Here is a 21,331-nt window from a genome sequence, read left to right as displayed (position 1 = left end):
CATGGTCTTTCCCTCCCCTCCTCCCACCCCCCCCCTCCTGTAGCCAATGCTCAACTCCATTGGGTTTTAACTGTGTCACTGATCAAGACCTATTTCCATATTATTGATATTTGCACTAGGGAGATCTCTTAGAGTCTGCATCCTCAATCATATCCACATCAAACCATGTGATCAAGCAGTTGCTTTTCTTTACATACATTCTTGATCTCCACTGGTAGCAAGAGTTAAGAATGCTATGGGTTCATCTGCTATCCTGCATGTGACTTTGTGGACCCCTCTAGTCTCCACTGATCTTTTAATTGAAAGTTGGACTTCTTATTTTTGCTATCATGTCATCTGCAAAGACTGCTGTTTTGACCTCTTCAGTTTTTCAACCTATTTTTTACCTAATTACATGTGCTAGAATAGACATGTGTCAAATGAAAGTAGTGAGAGTTGGGATTCTCAGGCGGTAGCTGTTTTTATCGTGTGGGCTTTTTGTTGGCTTGTGCTGGCTCTTGAATTAAAGTGCTTATTTTGATGGACATTTACATCTTAATTTCCCCAGTGCATCAAGATTCAAAAATACTCAATAAAAATATGAATTAATAGCATATTGTGACATGCTAAAGTTACTATTGCTGACAAGTGGAGGAAATTACTGATAAGGGATGGGTTGGGTTGGATCACCTCTGAGATCTTTTTCAACTCTCAGACACTGTGAATGGTGCCAAGTGGTTCAATATCAGAAGTGGATCTAGTTTTATCAGTAGAAATAACACTAAAGAAATTGCATTATTAGCTGCTTTGTTGATTCACCCTTAGAACCATTGGGCCTTTCCATCTGAAACTTCTTATGTGTATCTGTCTCCCCCTTTTAGAAAATGAGCTCCTGGAGAGCAAGGATTGTCTTGATTTTCTATCCACTGCCCCCTCATAAACACAATGCTTTACACAAAGAAAGTGCTTAAAGGCTTTTCCACTCACATTCATTTATTCATGTCAAATAAGGCAATAACTGAAGTCAAAGTCTTTTTCCATATCAAGTATGGTCAATGGTTTTCTGTAAGGGATGAATTCTCTGATGTAGTCGAAGGTAAGATTTCCGACTGAAAACTTTCCCACACTCATTACATTCAAAGGGTTTCACTGTCACATGAATTTTCTCATGTTCTGTAAGATTTCCCCTTTGGCTGAAGGCTTTCCCACATTCACTACATTGAAAGGGTTTCTCTCCAGTATGAATTCTTTGATGTTTAGTAAGGTGTCCTCTCTGCCTGAAGGCTTTCCCACATTCATTACACTCAAAGGGTTTCTCTCCTGTATGAATTCTCTTATGATCAATAAGGTGTCCACTTCGGCTATAGGATTTCCCGCATTCATCACATTCAAAGGGTTTCTCTCTAGTATGAATTCTCTCATGTAGAGTAAGGCAAAAGTTGTTACTAAGAGATTTTCCACATTCTTGACATTCAAAGGGTTTCTCTCCAGTGTGAATTCTCCTATGTTGAGTAAGCTGTCCACTCCAGCAAAAGGACTTCCCACATTCATGACACTCAAAGGGTTTTTCTCCAGTATGAACCCTCTTATGTTCAGTAAGGTGTCCACTCCGGCTAAAGAATTTGCCACATTCATTACATACAAAAGGTTTCTCTCCTGTATGAATTCTCTTATGTTCAGTAAGATGGGCATTACGGCTAAAAGATTTTCCACATTCAGTGCATTCAAAGGGTTTTTCTCCAGTATGAGTTCTCCTATGCTCAGTAAGGTTTCCTCTCTGGCTGAAGGTTTTCCCACATTCATTGCAAATAAAAGGTTTCTCTGCAGTATGAATTTTATTATGTGTAAAGGATGAGGTGTTTTGAAAGACTTTTTGACATTTATTACCATTCAATGTTTTTTCCTCAATATGTTTTCCACAATTTTGATTAAGATCTGAATGATAACAGAATGACTTTCCACATTGATTATATTTGCAGATCTTCTCAAAAATAATCCCATGATGCTTAATCTGATCTGAATATTGTTTAAAGTTTTCCTTAGGTTTATCACATTTTCTCAGACTTCCTTCTGTATCAACACTCTGTTGAATAAAAAGGATTGGTCCCAGATTGAAGTTTGTTTCAAACGTATTACATTCATTAACACTAATAGTAGAACCTTTTCTGGGGCTGACTTTCATCTTATGGGACTGCCTTTCCTGGGAATATCTCTGTTGTTTTAATTTGAGATTACATTCCCAGACTTCTCCTTGCTTGGAAATCCAGGAATCATTCTTCATGGATCCTTTGTCATGTGGTTCTGCCACAGAAATGCTCTGTGTTGAAGGTGACCCCATTGTTTCACAACCAATCTCCTGATGAATGGCCTCTGGGAAAAAAAAGGGGGAGGAGAAAAAAGGATATTTGTTTTCCTTTTTGCTATAAGAAAGGAAATTGCTTTACAGTAAATTTCAGATTTGGGCTCATTTAATAAGGAAAATCATTGACCTGGAAAGGATAGAACCAACACTGGTAATAATAAAACAAAATCTAGATATGTGAAAAAAATCATACTAGCATCTAGATGCCTTAAATAAATATTAGTATCCCAAACGAAGATACATTAATTGTATCTAAAGGAAGCTAAAAGAACATGTTGGTGCCATCAATGAATCACTGTTAATCTTTGGGAAAATGACAAAATTTGGAGAGAAAGGAGAAACAAGTTGATTCAGGAAACCAAGGACCAATAAGCTTCATGCCAATCTCTGATAAAATTCTGGAATTTATTAGCAACCTTTTTCTTGTTGGTACTTAGAAAAGAATGTACTAATTTAAAAAACCCACCAAAGATTCAATAACAAAAATCTTTCTAAAAGATCTTCATTTTTAAATGATTAGTCTTCTAAACTGCTGATTATGTGGATAACGTTTATCTAAACAAATAGATATCATTTACCTAGGCACATTTTTTACATAGTCTTTCAAGACATCTTTTTGGATAAAATGCACATGTACACACACACAAACTGTGTTAGATAACAGTACAAGTAGGCAGTAAGTTTAAATACCTTATCCCTAAAAGGGTCTTGGGGACACTTGGGGTTGACTAATGTCAACTAAGTTGGAAGTCTAATGTGATACATTAGGGCTTTGTACATGGCTGGGTCCTATTGTAAACTTTCAATCACTCCACCCTACTTAAACCTTACTTTAGGGGAAGACAAAGTTGCAATCTTGATTGAACAATGAAGGTACTTAGTTCTCACCTTATAGTGAAGCTAGAACTTTAAGCTAAATCTATTTTTAGTATCCTAATACAAAAAGGTGTTAAGTAATTATAAAGGTTAAATTAATCACAAAAAGCTCAAGTAACAAAAGGTGAACTTAATAAAGAAGTGTGAAGTAACTCTAAAGATATAATCTAACCAAAAGAAGATGCGAACTAGGAATGGGCATTTAGAGGAGGAGACACAAGGGTGAAAGGTCTATATATTCGGCTCCCTTGCTGTCTCTGAGAGGATCTAGATTAGAGGGACTCTCTCTCCCTTATTGGCAGTGGAGAGTTAGCTGAGAGGAGTGTGCTGAGCCTTTTGGCATCTTAGCGTGGTTACAAGCTATTGTCCGGTTTGGTGGTGAGTTTCTGGCTGAGTTTTCCTCCTTTACTTTCCAACTTTATCCTCTTAGAAGCCTCTAATCTTCTTCAGAGACCTAGAGGCAGGGATTTAAAATTCCCCCCTGGCACAGGCCAGGTGGGAGAAATCCTATATCCCCTTCCTTCCCTCTCCTTAATTCCTTCCCTCTATATTAATTAAATTACCATAAATTTCCAGACTGACTTGGGTATTTTATTTGGCGACCAATTAAATCTAGATTTTAAGTCACAACTCTTAAATCATCTTTACACTATTCCACATATTCATCAACAATTTCAATGACAACATAAAAGGTTTCCTTAGGAAATTTGCAGATGACCCAAAACTATGTGCATTCAGTTATGGCTCTCCAACATTTTAGGAGGGATACTGATCAACCTCATCCTATTTGTAAAAGAATGCTCCCAGAATGGAAAAAAGATCTGTAAACCATATCCTAGGAATGGCTCCAAGAAATGGCCATGTTTAGCTTAAAGAAGATTCAGGGAAGAGTTATTTTCAGATATTTGAAAAACAGCTATGTGGAAGAGTTTAGACTTATTATTTGTACCTATGGCATAAAACCTAGACCAGTATTTTCTAACCCACAGTAATGCTCAGTGGTACAAAGAGTCACTGTGTGCATGACCACATAGATCATTATGTCTGAGCTATGGAATGAAGAATAAAAAGCATGAAGCCACCAGTCCAAAGCAATGCTTTGGGCAGGCAAATTGCGAATATTTGGCTTTAGTTCCTTAAGGATTGATTGGATTCTGTGCCAAATTTACTGAATTACTGTTTCATCCTCCAGATCCTGTCTTTGGATCTGGCATTCACTTGATTGAATGAGGCCAGCTTCCACTGTAGTCTCTCTCCAATGCAGACTGGACCAGGTCATTTTTTGTGAGGAGGAATCTTTCCCTTGGGTCACCTATGACTGCCTTAATACCCAGTAGGAAATAGTCCATGAGAGGATCTAATGTATTATCTACTGCATACTTCAACAATTCTTTCCCTGCACCTATAGTTCATACAATAGCCCAAGATACCTCTTGCTTATAAGCACCCAAAGCTGGGCCCTCCATAGACCTTGTTGCTACTGTAAAATAAAGCTGACCTTCTAAATTCTACTGTCAAAGGGGCATTTGCAGTCTTGTAGGGAACCAGTGAGCTGTTCCAGAAACAGATGAAGTCATATGGCCAATCTAGGCAGCTCAGTGACTCCTCAAATTGTTTCACTGCCCAGAAAGAGACTCTTCCAGGGCTTCTGGCTGAAGGAAATTATTTATCTTTAGAGCCCGAGTTGAGATGACCTTCCTTGCTCTATCTTGTTCTATGAGATGAAGCTGTGTCCAATAAAAGGGAGGTAAAAAAGTCCTTTTCTCTTTGCCCCTTGTAGATGTGGGTGCCATATTTGAGGAAGGATGTACAAGCTGGGACATGTCCAAAGAAGGCTGCTAGAAATTTCAATTCAGAGGAATGGTGATATTTTCCCTGAAGAAGAGAAGACCCCAGGGGGGACATGACAGCCATTTTTAAATTGTTTTAAAAGCTGTTATTTGGAAGAGGGATTAGGCTTCTACTCGATCCCAGGGGGCAGATTTAGGCATGAAGATGGAAGTTACAAAGAGGAAACATAAACCATGAAGGACCAACACTATCAAAAAGCATCAAAAAGGCTTAAGAATACTCCGATCTGAGAAAACAACATTGAATTTAGGTAGAAGACAAGGAGACAGCAACATATTTGGGAGTGGGGGCAGGGAGTCCTAGCCTTGGAATTGGAAAAACTAAATTCAAAAAGAGCTGATATATTTTGTCATATGTCAAGCTTCCATATGTCTTCAGAAAGTTTATAGAAACATGAATTGAGAAAGAAGAAAACTCCCTCAGTATATCCTCTGAGCTGAAATATAGTGAAGTGATCCCCCAAAGTTCATGGCAGGCAACATTTTCTTTTACATGAGCCAAAAGGTGAAGAATCGACATGGGACGATTTCATTCTAGATACAATTCCTACTACCAGGAAAGAACTTGGGTGGAAGTGATGGGCATTCTGAAGGGGGTGGGAGACAAGATCGCTCCCCCTTAGAGTTTGTGACAGAGAAGGAGAAGACCAGGCCTCCTCTGACTAAAACTCTAGATTTTTGGAAAGCAGATTTCAAAGGACCCAGGGGAAAGGATAGATAATATCCCAGGGCCTAAATGAGGATGAGGAAGTCAGTATAGGCAGACATCTGATGTTCAAGAATGAAATTCTGAAGACAAAATGATAATTCCAGTGATGAAAAATGGGAGTTCTTTAAAGAGATCTATTTAGATTGAATAAGAGATTCACCAACCAACTTCAGACTTGAAAAAGCAGTGTATGAAGATGAAAACAAGGACAGGTAACAAAGGACCAATAAAATATACTGGAAATGACGTAAGGAATGCCAAAGCTCTTAATAAGCCAAATCTGGTAGGAGGAGCTTAGCCCAGAAAAAATGGAGTAGGTTTTTTCTGAACTTCTACAGGAGAAAGCAGGGATAAGATGGTTGCTGGGAGGTGGGAGGCTGACAAGACAAGGGCAGCTTAGTTGCTCAAGGTTTATTTCATCTTCATTATTTTCTGAGAAGGAAAAGTATCTTCATTGAAAAAGATAAAATAAAAAGGTCCAGAAAAGAAAAAGGTCTTGCCACCAACGTATCTGACACTGTCAAATGATTTAAAACTAGAAACATATATGGTTTTGCCAATCGACATGCACTAAAGCTAATTGTATATCAGCTTTGCTCCCTTCCACCCTTGACCAAACCAGATTACTTGGCATCTAGACCACTAGGCCTTACCATCTGCCCTGCTGCTGACCCTTCTAGAGCATCAGGCCATCACTGAATTTTCCCATTTACCATCTCCTCAATTAGAATGGGAACTCTTCGAGAGCCAGGTCTGGTTATTTGTACCTTCAGTTTATTACGATGCTTCACCTATACTGAGACCTTAAAAATATGTTCTCATTCATTTGTGTGGGATTGGCAGAGAACGTCTCTGTTTGGTACTATTGCAGAAATGACTCCTGAGAAACAATCACTGTCAGATCTAAAGTTCTGCGGTTTTGAGGAAAACATTTTACAAGCTGTAAAATGTAGAATTTGTGCAATCGATTAATACTGTGAGGGAAATCAGAGATGACTTGAGGGAACATTTTCCATAGGTCAGGGAAACTAGAAGCCAGATTGATTCTAACATCAGAAAGATGTTAGAACTGGAGAAGGCTAATATGGATTATGCATTTGAAGAGTCTGACAGTTTAAGGAATGAAACAAATTGGAAGGCAGATCATCAATGTCAAGCGAAGATCGGAATACACATGCACATACATACACATATATTTACATATATGTTCAAAACATGTTTGAAATCAAATTATTAAATAAAACATATATGTGAAAATAGGAAAGGAAAAATTTGGCAAGATGAAGGATTCAAAAAGAGAAGGAAAATCATGGGATAAAGGGTGGGAAGGAATAGGATCCAGAAGAAAGGTGAAGTTTCTACCAAATACACTGGACAAGGTATAACTCTTGGGCTTCAGTCCCAGTAGCACCTGTATGAACCCATTTCTGAGTCTAAAACTCCCCACAGTGACTCTTAGCTGAATTTCATTCACTTACCTGGCCAGGTGCCTCCTGGAATTTTTCTTTCCACCATCCATGGTATGACCCCTCTCTCCAAATGGGAGATCACCTCTGGTTTGGAAATTAGAAGCCCTGCTCATGAAGAAAGAAGTGAGAAAGTGTGTTGACCAGAGCCATCTCCAAATTCAATCCTCATTTCTTTCAGGGAGGTCCAGAGAAGGTTGGAGAGGACCTTAGAAAGAAGCTTTGTGTTATATACCCAGAAAATGAGTAAAGGTGAGTCATAGGGAATTGTCCTCAAAGACCTAATCCTTGATAGGAAGATGGGAATCCTTCCAGTCTCTTAATTTCTGCTGGGGTGCTTTGGTAAGGAACCTTAAACTTGGAGGAACAAAGAATGGGAAAGGTGGGAAAGCCTCAAGGATGTTATCACTGAGTTTCTAATGACAATTATATAAAACAAAGTCCTTTCACCTTGGAACAAGCTGCAGAAGCAACTTTGCTTAGTCCTAAGTGGTGTGGGATTGTCCTACATTATAGCCCAAAGTCAACTTCTAGTTGAGCTAGTTGATGAAAAGGCATCTCAAAGCACAGACAAAAGTGGACCTCACCCAAGGAGACCAGGTTCCTGTAGTTCTCCAACATCACATCTCTGTACAGCTCCTTCTGGGCAGGGTTCAGTTGTCCCCACTCTTCCTGGGTAAAGTCCACAGCCACATCTTTGAATGTCACTGATTCCTGAAAGAGCAAACACACATTCCTGTTCACCAAGGATCTTCTTTCACGTGGATCTTGGGGAGACAAGAAGTCAGCCTGTCATATAGCCTATGTAATGGTTGTTCTGCATTAACTTCTCTTCTTTATTACAAGTGTATCCCAAAATGACAGGTGTAGAAACAGGAAGCAACAAAACTCATTTCTAAAAAGATTGCATGGCTAAGGCAGAACAGCTCCTGAAGGGATTAAAAGCCTGTCCAGAGAGCAAGAGCCAGATAGTAGGGGGAATCCTGATAAAATGTGAGAGGCGATAGGGAAAGGGAAAAGCATTCAAGAAGACAGGGCAGGAGAGAGCTGGACTGGTTTACAAGACAGCTGAGATAGGCAAAGGAAGAGAGTATTGTCAGAACAGGGGAGGACGGCGTAGAAGACAGAAGAACGGTAGGAAATGGAGGTTATGGGAAGAAGTTAGGCATTGTCGGATCAAGTGAAAGATGGAAAGACAAACGATTAGGACCAGATCAAAGAATTTTCTGCCAATAAACAATTGAGGATCCTTGGTGGGTGATGTAAGATCAGAGGAGGGATGATCTCTGAGCGTAGCTGAAGAACAATAGAAAAGGAGGTCTCGAGAATGGAGTAGACTGAGGAACTGAGAATCTGGTTTACATGTTTCAGTTCCCTAGTATTAGGGCAGGAGTGGCAAGAAAGGCTATCAGCCAGGCAAGGAAGAAAATGTCCCGGTGTTCTTCTCACACAGTTTCTCTGCTCCCAAAATGTCCAGCCGATATATCGATCTAGTCTTTACAGAGGTGGAAATGAACCCCCCAGCAATATTCTCCATGGCCTTCCACAATCTGGGTTTACCCCAACTAATATATCCTGAAGATGAGTTACTTGCCATAGCTAGTTAGGCCCAGTCACAGATGATCCAGTAACTCAGGACTAACCCAAATCATGCAGCCTTCATGAATCTTTCCATGTGCAAATTCCCACAAACATCTCTCTTCTCTGAACAACTTTGCAAACTCATCTCATTGCTCAAAAATGAGGACTGGCTCAGGCAAGGGGAAGAAAAACATGTTGCCCTGAAGGAGAGATAAGGGGAACCCCGTACCAGGTAGATCAGGCCACCCACCACCACTTTAGCTACCATTCCTCTCAGACCCTGATGGAGCCAGCCCAGCACCCTGAGGCCAAGAGCTTTAGAAAAAGCAGTGCTTCCAGCCCTGTGTTCTCAACCATCATACCACAGCCTGGTCACTGCTCCTGTAAGGGCTAGAGCCCCAAGTGCTGAAGACGCAGAAGAAAGAGTTCTTGCTACCAAAGTCCTTGGCACTATCAAATGGTTCAACATCACAAACCGAGAAAGAATTTTATCAGTGGAAATGATGCTAAAGAAGAGGCATTACCATCTCATCTGAAAGCCCTTGGGACCTTGGCATCTGACTTGAAACTAATGTGTGTTGTCTACCCATTAGGATATGAACTCTTTGAGAAGGACTGTCTTACTTTTCTATTTGTATCTATCATAGTTTGCACATTGTAATAGCTTCTTAATAAATGCTCATTCACTCATTCATTCATTCATTCCACTTGGGACTGTCTTTTTTTTCTTCCTTTTATTTTTTCAAATTCTTACCTTCTGTCTTAGAATCCATACTAAGTAGCAGTTCCCCAGAGTGGTAAGGGCAAGACAACTGGGGTTAAGTGTCAGAGGCCAGATTTGAATCCAGGACCTCTCATCTCTACGTCTGGTGCTGTCTTTCTAGTGAAGCTCATCTGTCTTTTGGATGGTGAAGGGGAATTTTCCTTCCCTTTGTCTATTTTAAGGTACTCAATCAAGAACTTAAAGTATCCTTACTTACACTTAGTAAGTCACTAACAAAAAAGTTCATGCCCTAAAAAGCCACAAGCACAGACACAGCTCCGCCCCCCCCCCAGGCAAATTGAAAGGCTGTGATTGATTCCTGAGATATGAGGAGGAGAGCTTGATGGGTGGATAAAACTGTATATAAGTAGGAGTCTAAGAAGGATTCACAGTCTTCATTCCGGCTCTTCATTCTTGATGGCCTTTAGCCTAGGGAGCCTGAGCTCTGGTGGGATTCTTGGTGGTCTTGGCCTTGTGTGCACTGAAGGTTCTCAGCAGTTTTTTCAGTGTCTTTGGCTCTTCAGATTTCAGCTTCCTGATCCGGACTTTGGATTCTGGTGAGATTTGAATTTGGATTTGGATTCACATTCACGGTCTGGAAGCTCTAGGATTAGGGCTTACGGTATTTTTAGCTAGGTGATATTTTTTACCTCCTTCCTATATTTCCCACTTTAATATCTCTACCTTGCTGTAAATAAAACTAACAGTTTACTGACTCATAGTTTAACTTTAATTTTATAAATGGCAACCACAACAATTCTTTATTATTTTGTCAAACCAAAATTTTAATTATTAAATATGACCACCCAATTTTAATGATTACAATGGTTATAATACCTATCACAGGAATGAGCATGGAGTAGAGCAGAATGCCTTTGTGAATTAGTTGGGTTTAGGGAAAACAGGCCCTTGGCAAATGGGGAACATGATTCCAGTCTCCTGAATTCCAGGATATGGGAAATGAAGGTGTCCTTTTTTGAGAATCTGGCTTCATTTAAAGAAAGAGGAAACTCCAACTCACCTGGCATATGGTTGTTAGAATCAGAGGGACCATTCCTTTATCCTCCATGTTTCCTTCTTCTAGAAGAACAACGCCTTCAAAAGGCAGACCTGTGAAGGAGAAAAGAAGCTTTAGGAAAACCAATCCCACAAACATGGAATCACAGATTTAGAGCAGGCAGGGGCCTTGGAGATCTTCTAGTCAAACCCCCTCATTTTTTACAGATGAGGAAACTGAGGCCATGAGATTAAAATGATTTGCCAGAACAGTACTAATAAGTGATTGGAATCCAGGGCCATTAACTCCAAATCTAGCCCACAAAAGGCTCATACTTCTCATTTCAGGAGGAAAGAGTGAAAGGATCACAGATTTTCATTTAGAAGGAACTTTAGGAAAACACCCTCCTTTTACATATCAGGAGTTTGAGGTCTGAAGAGATTGAAGGATTTACCCAGTCATAAAGGCAGTAAACAGGATAGCCACAGACTGCCAATGTCTGGCTGTCCCTTTCCTCTAGAGCAGAGATCCAGGCCCAGGGAGCAGGATAGAAAGATATCTCATTGAAGTTTCCTCACTTTCCCAAGGGAAGAGGGCCTGGGGCTAGGCTTATCTGCCAGAAGGAATCTTCCCACCCATCCATCCATCCAGAGCCCAGCCTGGGGGAGGCACCCTGAAAAATGTCGTAAGAGTGGGATGTGCTGCAGAAGGTGGAGAGGACAGGAAAGAGGGAAGGGGGGGGGGAGGGCAGTGAGAAGAGAAGGTTCTGTGAGGAAAGATGGGCTCCTCCAACTTGCTTGTTTCCACTGAGGCACAGTGTCCAAAGCGTAGGTCTGTGAGTCAGCATGCCCTATTGTCAAATCCAGCCTCAGACACTTATTAGCTGTGTGACCTTGGGCATGTCTCTTAGCTCCGCCCTGCCTCAGTTTCCTCACCTGTAAAACGAGGATAAAATCAGCACCTACCTCCTGGTTGTTGTGAGGTTCAATTGAGGGGATATAGGCAAAGCGCTTGCAAACTCTGAAGAGCTATCTAAACACTAGTGATTATTTAGAGGGGGAGGAGGTGATGGGGAAGAAGGTGCATCTCGAGAACAGGGACTGGGCTCTTCCTGTCTTGACATCTCCAGAGCTTAGCACAATGCCTGGCACTTGGCAGGGGCTTAACCAGTTTTTGGACTGACTGACTAAGGGTAGGGAAAGGAGAAGAGAAGAAAGGAAAAGGAAGCAGAGGAGGAAGGGTAGGAGGCTAGGCCGGTCCCCAGGTCCTGGGGAAAATCCACACACCCACACACCGGCTGACTTTACGCCGGGAAACCAGCGAGGTACAAGAACAAATGAAAGACGATGAGGAGGAAACGGAAAGTCCCGCCCAGGTGACCTGTGTTTCCGGGGACGTTTCACACCACCTCTTGCTAGGCCAGCGTCGGTTTCTATGGCGACTGGTCAGGTTTTTCTGCACCTCTCAGCACACAAGTGAGCATTGCAGTGACTTCTGGGAAGCGTAGTTCCCAGACACATGATCAATGCTGCGCCTGCTCAGAAAAGAGCCTCGGTAACCTCTTGGGTGAAAAGCCTCCCTGAGGCTGATCCCTGAGCCTCAGTTCTGCCTTTTGTAAAATAAGGAGTTTTGGACTCAAAGCTCTTGTGAAAGCCTGGTTTGGATGGAAAGTAGAGGCTGGACGGGGAGGATCTCGGGGGAGGGCTCCACACCAGAGGAGGACTTTCATGGAGGTTACTTTATTAGACCCCAAACCCCCGGGCACATTTACCATTTTGGGATTCATTCCCTAAAGGCAGGCTACTGAAAAGCGGCTTTTAGAGGCCAAGACTTTCAGCTTCGGAAACTTTTTTATGAGTTGGAACTCCTGGGTTCTTTACTTACCAGCTATCCTTCCGGAGGCGAGTCCTGCCGCCACACTACTTCCCAGAGGAGAAAACAACCCAAAAGGATTCGGGAAGAGAAAAGGAGACAGTCCTAGGTGGCCAGAAGATCGCGACCATTAAATGATTTGCTCCGACAGCGCAGTTCTTTGATGAAAGTAATATATGTGGCTCAGTGGATTGAGAGCCAGGCTTAGAGGAGAGATCCTGGATTCAAATTTGACTTCACACACTTTGTAGCTGCGTGACCCTGGCCAAGTCATTTAACCCTCATTGTATACTTCTTATCAGTCCGTGCCTTGGAACCAATAAATGGTATTGCTTTTAAGACACAAGGTAAAGGTTTTAATAATAATAAAATAAGAAAGAAAAAAGGTGTCCAGCAGTCCCACAAAGTTGTCTTGACGTAATAGCATGGGCAATTGTTTTCTAAATTTGTACTTCAGAGTCTTGAATTTAAGCTTTTATTTTGTGTCTGTTTGGAGCCAATTTTTATAACAAGGATTAACTTTCTAGAAGGGAACCTGATAATTCTTTTTGGGGGCAGACCTTGAGCCATACCAATGCTCAGTTTAGACATTTCCCCGGGAACTCCAGGGTGGGGAGTGTAATCAAGTAGAGAAGAAGACATGCAGACTTCCATTTTTCAGGGACAAAGTTCCTCTGGGAGTGAAACAGGACCCTAGGTTCTAGAGCCAGACTGCCCCTTGTTGGGGGTGTAGGAACGTACAAAGTGCTGGGAAATTAATAACTGGGGGATTCAGAAAGGGACCCTTGAAGGCTGACTCCTAAATTCAATCTCCCTGTATCACAGATTGACAGACGCAGAGAGCTCTTAAACCAGACTTCCTGACGTGAGCATGCGCAGAAAACACCCCATGTCTCAAAACTACCTTTCCCAGAAGAACTTGGGAAGATCGCTTCTCCTATCAGCTTTGAGTCAGATTGCTACCCGAGGCCGCGGGACAAGTTGACCTGACCGAGGGTTCAGTACTGGAAGAGCCTATATAGGCAGGCGGGACTTCCGTCTCCTCAATGTCGTTATTCCGCTCTAGGATGGAGGCCTGCGCCCGTCCGGTATGTGCCCCCACATCACCCCGGCGTCCGGTCTCCGCCCTCGCCTAGCTGAGGTTCAGCAGCTTTCCTCTTCCTACTTAACTCTTTCCCCCGGCTGGCCTCTCTCGCGCATGTCCAGAAGAGCGAGAAGCCGCCTCTGCCCATGACTACTCAGGAGACCATTCCTTGCGGGGGGTGCACGAGCGGCCCCCAAAAGAACAGGAATGTCCGTATTCTTCCAGTCCCTTTCACCGGCACTCCACCCCGGCTTGTTCCTTCGTCGAAGGAAAAAAAAAAAAACTTTTCTCAGGGGCTTCTGGGAGATTTAGTGCTAAGCCCCACAGAGGCGCACGCGCATATCCGGGAGAAGCCGGACGCGGCTTCTTGCATCTCGTTTCGAACCCCAGCTCTTCTTTCGAGTTGTGCCACCTGATGTCTTGTCCTCTCTAGGCCATAGTTTCCAACATGGATAGGGCGTGACTAGCTGTTCCTGCTCCCCTCACTAGTGCAGTGAAATCCCTGAGTAGGAAAGGGAAATCGAATCAGGAGCAGGATTGGAGTAGGGTTGATGAGAGAACAAAAGGGACTCTCCCCATTACATGAGCATTCCTGAGGATGTGCCAGTTCCAAACTGCCCAGTGACCCCCTTTTTGTTTGTGAAGAGGATTTCCCCTAGGACTTAATTTCTTCATTCCTTGTGTTGGAAGCCTGGACGTTTGCCCGTCTTCCAAGGGTGTATTCCTTTGAGACTCCCCAGGCAGCAAAGTTGGGACCTCTTCTATCACTCCGGGGTGGAGTAATATTGGCAAGAACTCTGGTTTGGGAGAAATCCCGACTGGCATTACTGCCTATATACCTTATACCTTACAGCTGGCAAATCCAATAAGCTTCATTCAGTTTCTTCTTCTATAAAATGGAGAATGAGATGACCGTTTCCAGATACTTTGGTGCTCAGCATTTGATCCTAAGATCCCGTCTTCTGTTGAAGAATGTGGATTTGGGGCTCTTTTATCTCCACCCGCCAGTTGTAAAATGAAATAGCAAGGACTTTGGCCCTTTCCCCTCATCATGGGAGAGCAATGAAAAGGCTTCCCTGTCTTGTTTTCCCAGCTTCAGCCTTTTTGGTAGCTAATCTGTTGGTTATCTCCAGTTTATCTTGTTTGTACACATTTGTTTGCATTGTTAAACTGGAAAAAACACACAAATATTAAATAGTCAGAAAAAACACATCTTTAAGGAGAGGAATTTGTTAATTTTCTCTCAGACCTCTGTGGGCCACAAACCCACACAGAGACCTGAGACTCTGGCTACAGACCCCTGGGAACACCAACAGTGGGAGAATGACAGCTCCAAAGTACCATAGGATTTGGGAAATTTATATACCTTTTGGGGGAAATATGATTGATTGACATTACCGTGGCTATAAGGAAATGGGAGTGTTCAAACTACAGACTGGCTTGGGAAAGGAAAAGTCTGTGGCTAGGGTGTCAGAGAGTGGACTACTTACAATGGACACTAAAAAGGATGGTCCTTGCACTGGTGTGGTTCTTGGGAAATTTCTTTGATACAATGGGAGAAGCTACTAGGATACTTAGCATTTGATTAAAATTTGCTAATTCCACCTAGCTTGGACCTTTAAATGTCTTAAGGTCTATTATTCAGTCTGAAACTGCTACCCTGAGATTCCCTTCAAGGTGGATTCTCACAGGAACTAGGATGAGCCTGAGATCTCCATCTTTCAGGTTGACTAAACTTGGAGAGGGGGAGTTCTTCAGATCCCATGTTGCTACAAGTTTGGGGGTTTCTAGATTCTACATTGACAGCATGTTGCCTTTTTTATTAAGACAACTCTTGGAGAACAGGGACTGTCTTTTAACTTCCTTTGCATCCCCAGCCAGTGTATGGGGTGCTCAGGGAGGGGTAGTATCTCTGGTGTGGAGGGCTTGTCGTGCCCCTCTAGGGCAGCTCTCCAGCCTCTGACCCCCACCTGACACCCAGCTCTCACTTGTGGCTCCCAGTAGCTGCTAGCATGTGGCAGCGGCCACACCCCGGGGAATGACTTCGACAGGCCGGCTAAACCTTGTGAGGGTAGCCATCGGGTCATCGACCCATGGTGAACCAGGGCTTTGCTCACCCAGCATGTGAAGACTGCTTCGGCTGAACAGGCGGAAGAAACCAATAAGAAGGTTCAATGGCTGAGATGGCGATGCAGCAAAGCACTGTGGAGTGCTATGGGCATGTTGGAGCACAAAGGACAACACAGCCATCCAATGCAGCTGAGGAAGTCTCCAGACGTAACAATTTTTTCGTGCCACTGGACCCAGGCTTCCAACGCCGAGAGAGTGGGACTGTCTCTGTGCATCGGCTTTTCCACTTAAATCTCTTTCATGCACAAGTATCTTTGTGCACACTCATCTATCCTAACCCCGTCCACCCACTTCAAGACCTGCGGCGATGGGGGAGTGACGACGCAACAGGTGGAGGTGACCACTGGCATTTGTAGTCACGATCCTGCACGTAGGCGGCCCACGGACCAGTGGTCACTCGGCCCTGTGGGCAGCAGGGACATTCGGCAGCATCCTGGGCGACTGAGCAGCCCTCTCTAGGACAGCATTGCTCACCCTAATCAAGGGAGGGGACTAGAAAAGGTGTCCCAAACATTGCCTGCCCTACAAACACCCAGTCAGCACACCGCGGCTGGCGAGTCATCCCCTTTAAGCGGTCGAAATCAAAGAAAAAATACAAAGAAACTCCTACTAGGAGCATGGAACATCAGGACATTACTTGATAGAGAGAATACCCCAAGACCTGAGAGAAGAACAGCTCTAATCGGTAAAGAACTGGCGCGATATAACATCGACATCACAGCCTTAAGCGAAACACGCTTACCAGAAGAGGGATCACTCAGAGAACCCACCACTGGATATACCTTCTTCTGGAAAGGTAGAGCCTCAAATGAAGACAGAATCCACGGTGTTGGCCTGGCCATCAAGACCAGTTTGCTCAAAAAACTGCCAGACTTGCCTGTGGGCATCAGCGAGAGGCTCATGAAGATCCGTTTGCCTCTCAGCAAAGACCGGTATGCCACAATCATCAGCGCATATTCCCCAACACTGACCAGCACAGAGGAGACCATCGAGCAGTTCTTCTCTGACCTGAGTGCCGTCCTGCACTCAGTGCCCACCAATGACAAGCTGATACTACTGGGAGACTTCAACGCCCGCGTTGGCCAGGACCATGAAAGATGGAAAGGAGTGCTCGGCAAACACGGCATGGGCATGGGCAAAATGAACAACAACGGCTTATTGCTACTCAGCAAATGCTCAGAGTTTGAACTCACCATCACGAACACTGTGTTCAGAATGGTGAACAAATATAAAACAACGTGGATGCACCCAAGATCAAAACAGTGGCATCTCATTGACTACATCATTGTACGCCGGCGAGACATCCAGGATGTAAAGATCACCAGAGCCATGAGAGGAGCTGAATGCTGGACAGACCACCGATTGGTTAGATCGACTCTTCAAATGCGCATTGCGCCTCACCATCCAAAATGCGCCCAGATAGTTCGAGCATTTTACAACTTGAGTTGTCTTAGAGATCCATCTTATCTGCAAACATTCCAGTCCTGCCTAGACGTCCCTTATCTTATGACAACTTACCTTTCTACCAATGATAATCCGCTATGTCTTTAATTAATATGTATTATGTATCTTTGCATGTGGAAATCAATAAAAGACAAGCTCACAGACCCAGCCCAGCTTTTACCCACTTGTCTGTCTTCCTTGCTACTATTTCTCTTTCTCTCTCTCTTGGAGCTGGCCTCTGGCCATGCTCAGCACCTTTGTTTCTCTAATCCCTATCATTAAGCCTTAACAGTCTGTGCTAAAGCCTGGGTTTAAGGACTGTGGCTTGTCTCTATTGATCTCTAAGCTTATTTCTGATGCCCATGATGTTGTGTTATGGCCTTCTCACTGTCTCATGTATCTATGAAGTGGAAGGCCGGAGCTAAAGTCTGTGGGCTTGATTTATGTATCCGGTGTCTGGTTCTCTCTCTTGCCATCCCTCCGGCTTCAGATTCTGATCCCCCAGAGAGATAAACTTCTATCTTTCCTCCTGTGTGAGGCTGCTGGCCAGTCCCTCCCACAATAGGAGAAGAGCTGAAAAGCCAATGTCTCTGGCCAGGGTCTTCTCAACCCAAATGAGTCACCAAAGTAGAACTCTTCTTTCAGCAAGAGCCACCAACACAAAAGAATCAGTGTGGAAGGTTCTTCTGACTTGCCTTTTATAAGCCCTTTTTCTACATCACTTCCTGTCTCTCTGGTTTCTACTTCCTTTCACTGTTGACTGGTCTGTCTCTGTACATCTCAATGGTAAAAAACACCTCCAGATCCCTAATTAATTAAATTTAAATAGAGGGGAAGTCCAAGTCCATGATTGATTAAGTTAAAAAGAACAAAAAGAGTTTAAATTCCCTTTCACAGTTCTTCTACTTTCAAATATAAATGTCTAGTACTTCACACATCTATCCTGCCCATCCATCTCTCTACCTGTCTGTCTATCTATCTATCTAGATCTGCATATTAATCTAGTTCTCTATATCTATCTCTTTCTCCATAAATATAGAGATATAGGTATATGGATATATGGAGATAGATATAGAAATTTAGATACATGAGTCCTCAAATTTTGATAACTCTATGGAAAGTGCTTTAAAGATCACCATTGATTTGTGGGATAGTAATAAGAGCCTTCATATATGAAACTCCTAAAATTTAGAAGACATTCCCCAAAACTCTGACATGGATCTGGAAGACACCTCATTTCATTCTCCTTTAACTTCCTTTATGTTGTCAAGATTCCTTTTTCCCTTGGAGTTTATTGTGATCTAGGGTGTTGGATTTTCATCTAACTCCCATCTGCCACAATAAGCTACAAATAAGATGGTCTTTAACAGGGATAAGTATAACATTTTCCCTTTGGATTAAACAAAATCAGCTTCACAAACACAAGATATGGGATGGCTAGGAAGCAGTTTTCCTGAAAATGATGTGGAAGTTGTTATTGAATACCTGATTCCAGTACTAAGTAGGGGTACTTAAGTTTTTGATTGATAAACTTTTAAAAGTTGCTGATTGATAGACAATGAGTGTTTGATTCACTCTTCACACTACATAAAATAAAAAAGTTTTTGAACAAACAAAATCAGTGCAGCTAAAATGAGAAGAAAAACAGGAAACTTGTGGGTGAGGGTAGAAGAATCTACAGCAGTTTTTTTCTGATAAAAGCCTCTTATCTCATATATAGAGAAGTGCCGTAAAATTATAAGAATAAGAGCCATTTCCCAAATGATAAATGACCAAGGGATACGAACAGTCAGTTTTCAGAGGAAGAAACCAAAGTTAGCAGTCATATGGACAAAAATGATCTAAATAACTAATAATAATTAGAATTAAAAATTAAACAACTGAGGAGTCACCTCATGGCCATCAGATTGGCTAAGATGACAGAAAAAGGAAAATGCCATATGCTAGAGAGGATATTGAAAAATTGGGATACTAAAACATTGTTTATGTAGCTTTAAACTGGTTCAACCAAGCAATTTGGAACTAAACCCCAAAAGCTATTAAACTGTGCATACCCTTTGACCTAGGAATATTGCTACTAGATCTGTACCCTAAAAAGGTCAAACATAAAAAGAAAGCATTCATATGTACAGCAGCTTTTTTTTTTTTTTGTGGTAGCAAATAATTGGAAACCGAGGAGGGAATGCCCATCATTTGGGCAATGGTTGAACAAGTTATGATTTATGAATGTGATGGATTACTATTGTTCTATAGAAATAAAGGATGAAGTGGTTGGTTTCAGAAAAACCTACAAAGATATATGAACTGATGGAAAGTAGTGACTAAAACCAGGAGAATAATTTATACAATGACTATATTATAAAGATAGTCAATTGTGAAAGACTTAGTAACTGGCCAACTCAGTAACTCACCATAGTTCCAAAAGACTTAAGATGAAAGATGCTATCCACCTGCAGAGAGAAAACTGATGAACTCAGTGCAGATTAAAACATTTATTTTTCTCTCTTCCCACCCCATCTCCCACCAAAACGTGGTTAATGTGGAAATTTGTTTTGTATTATTTTATATTCTACTAAGTTTTATATTTCCTGCCTTAGTTGGAGTGAGGACAGGAGAGAATCTGGAATGAAACGAAAATAAAATTGAATGAAAAGTGAAGAAATAATGTCCCTAATTGAAGGAATAATGTGGATTGATGGTGTTAGCCACACTAGGAAACTGGTTTGGATACTTATTTGGCTATTGATAAATATCACAATTCCCTTTTAGTGAAAGGAAGCAAAGTTCACTTCTCCCCCACCCCCCAAAAATCTTAAGCCCAGCACTTTGGAGACAATTTCCAGTCCTTTCAACCTTCCTCTTTTTTTCCATTTGAATTAATTTAGTCAATTTAGAACATTATTCCTTGGTTACAATAATCAAATTATTTTCCTCCCTCCCCTCCACCTACCCTTCCCACAGCCAACGAGCAATTTCATTGGGTATTACTTGTGTCCTTGATCAGAACCTATTTCCATGTTGTTGATGTTTCTAGGAGGATGTTTGTTTAGTCTACATCCCCAACCACATCCCTTCAATTCACGTATTCAAGTAGTTGTTTTCCTTCAGTGTTTTTACTCCCAGTTTTCTCTCTGAATGTGGATAGTGGTTTTTCTCGTAGATTCCTCCTAGTTGTTCAGGATCATTGCATTGCCACTGATGGAGAAGTCCATTACATTCAATTGAACCATAGTGTATCAGTCTCTGTGCACAATGTTCTCCTAGTTCTAGTTGATCCCTTAACTTCCGGGGGTCACCCTGAAGATCCTATCCATCCCTTGACATTCCTAAGAAGGACACTTACCTTTTGTTTAGCATGATAGAGATAGTGACTAGCTAGGTAGAAGATAGATAAGCTAAAGCTGAGCCATCTTGGCTCAGCTGAAGAAGCAGCAAGGGTCTCCTATTCCCACTAACCTGTCCCCTTTCTTGATTTACTCTAAATATTAAACTACTTGAAAAATAGATCATAGTCAGATTCATATTGAAGGGAGAACAAAGAAAAGAGAGGCTGGTGGCTAAGCTAGCCATTAGCCTGGGCTAAACAATGAAAGCCAACAGTGACAGTCTGCCTGCCAGACAAGGGAGACTTCTAGGGTTCAGATACCATTCAAGCCTTGAGGAGTAAACTCCACTATTTCCCAGAAGTCACTCAAAGCACTGGTCCTATCATCCTTGACCTAACCTTACTCTTGTGGGTTGAGTGAAAGGAAATTGCAGACAGTCTCTCAGCTGAGGGGTACCTCTCTCCCTTTACCTCACTAGTCTTCATATTCCCTCTGTCCTTTACCTCCTCCATTCCTGGTTACCAGCCCTTCCCTATCCCCTATAGCTCTTCAATCCTGTTCAATTATTACATTTGATATGAGAATTCATACTGGAGAAAAACCCTTTGAGTGCAAACAATGTAGGAAAAACTTTAGCTGCAGGAGCTATGTTAAAATATACTAGAGAATTCACACTAGAGAGAAACCTTTTTTTAATGTAATGAATGTTGGGGATCCTTTATCTGGCAAATGTAATTTATAGAACACAATAGAATTCATATGAAGACAACCATTTTGATTTTAGAAAATGTGAGAAATCTTTTAGGTACAGAAGACAGCTTATTATAAATAAAAATTTGCCCCAAATATTGGTAGTAGTCTCTCGGTAACCGAGGATGACAATTGTCTTTGTG

At 42.1% G+C, this 21,331-nt stretch overlaps 1 protein-coding gene across 1 annotated transcript; it reads right to left on the bottom strand.

The window, feature by feature from the left end:
* Positions 1-954: 954 nt before the first annotated feature.
* LOC107648926 (zinc finger protein 383-like) lies at positions 955-13,097 on the bottom strand. The gene is made up of 6 exons (XM_056826316.1): positions 13,028-13,097; positions 11,878-12,024; positions 10,608-10,696; positions 7,830-7,956; positions 7,255-7,350; positions 955-2,349 (listed from the first exon to the last, which is right to left on the bottom strand). The coding sequence occupies exons 1-6, from the start codon at positions 13,095-13,097 to the stop codon at positions 1,022-1,024; spliced, it is 1,857 nt and encodes a 618-aa protein (XP_056682294.1). The 3' UTR covers positions 955-1,021.
* Between the last annotated feature and the right edge of the window lie 8,234 nt (positions 13,098-21,331).

This window comes from Monodelphis domestica, chromosome 4, assembly GCF_027887165.1.
Source record: "Monodelphis domestica isolate mMonDom1 chromosome 4, mMonDom1.pri, whole genome shotgun sequence".
In the NCBI taxonomy this organism is placed as follows: domain Eukaryota; kingdom Metazoa; phylum Chordata; class Mammalia; order Didelphimorphia; family Didelphidae; genus Monodelphis; species Monodelphis domestica.
The sequence above is the reverse complement of the archived record's forward strand: the minus strand, read 5'-3'. Positions and strand labels throughout refer to the sequence as shown.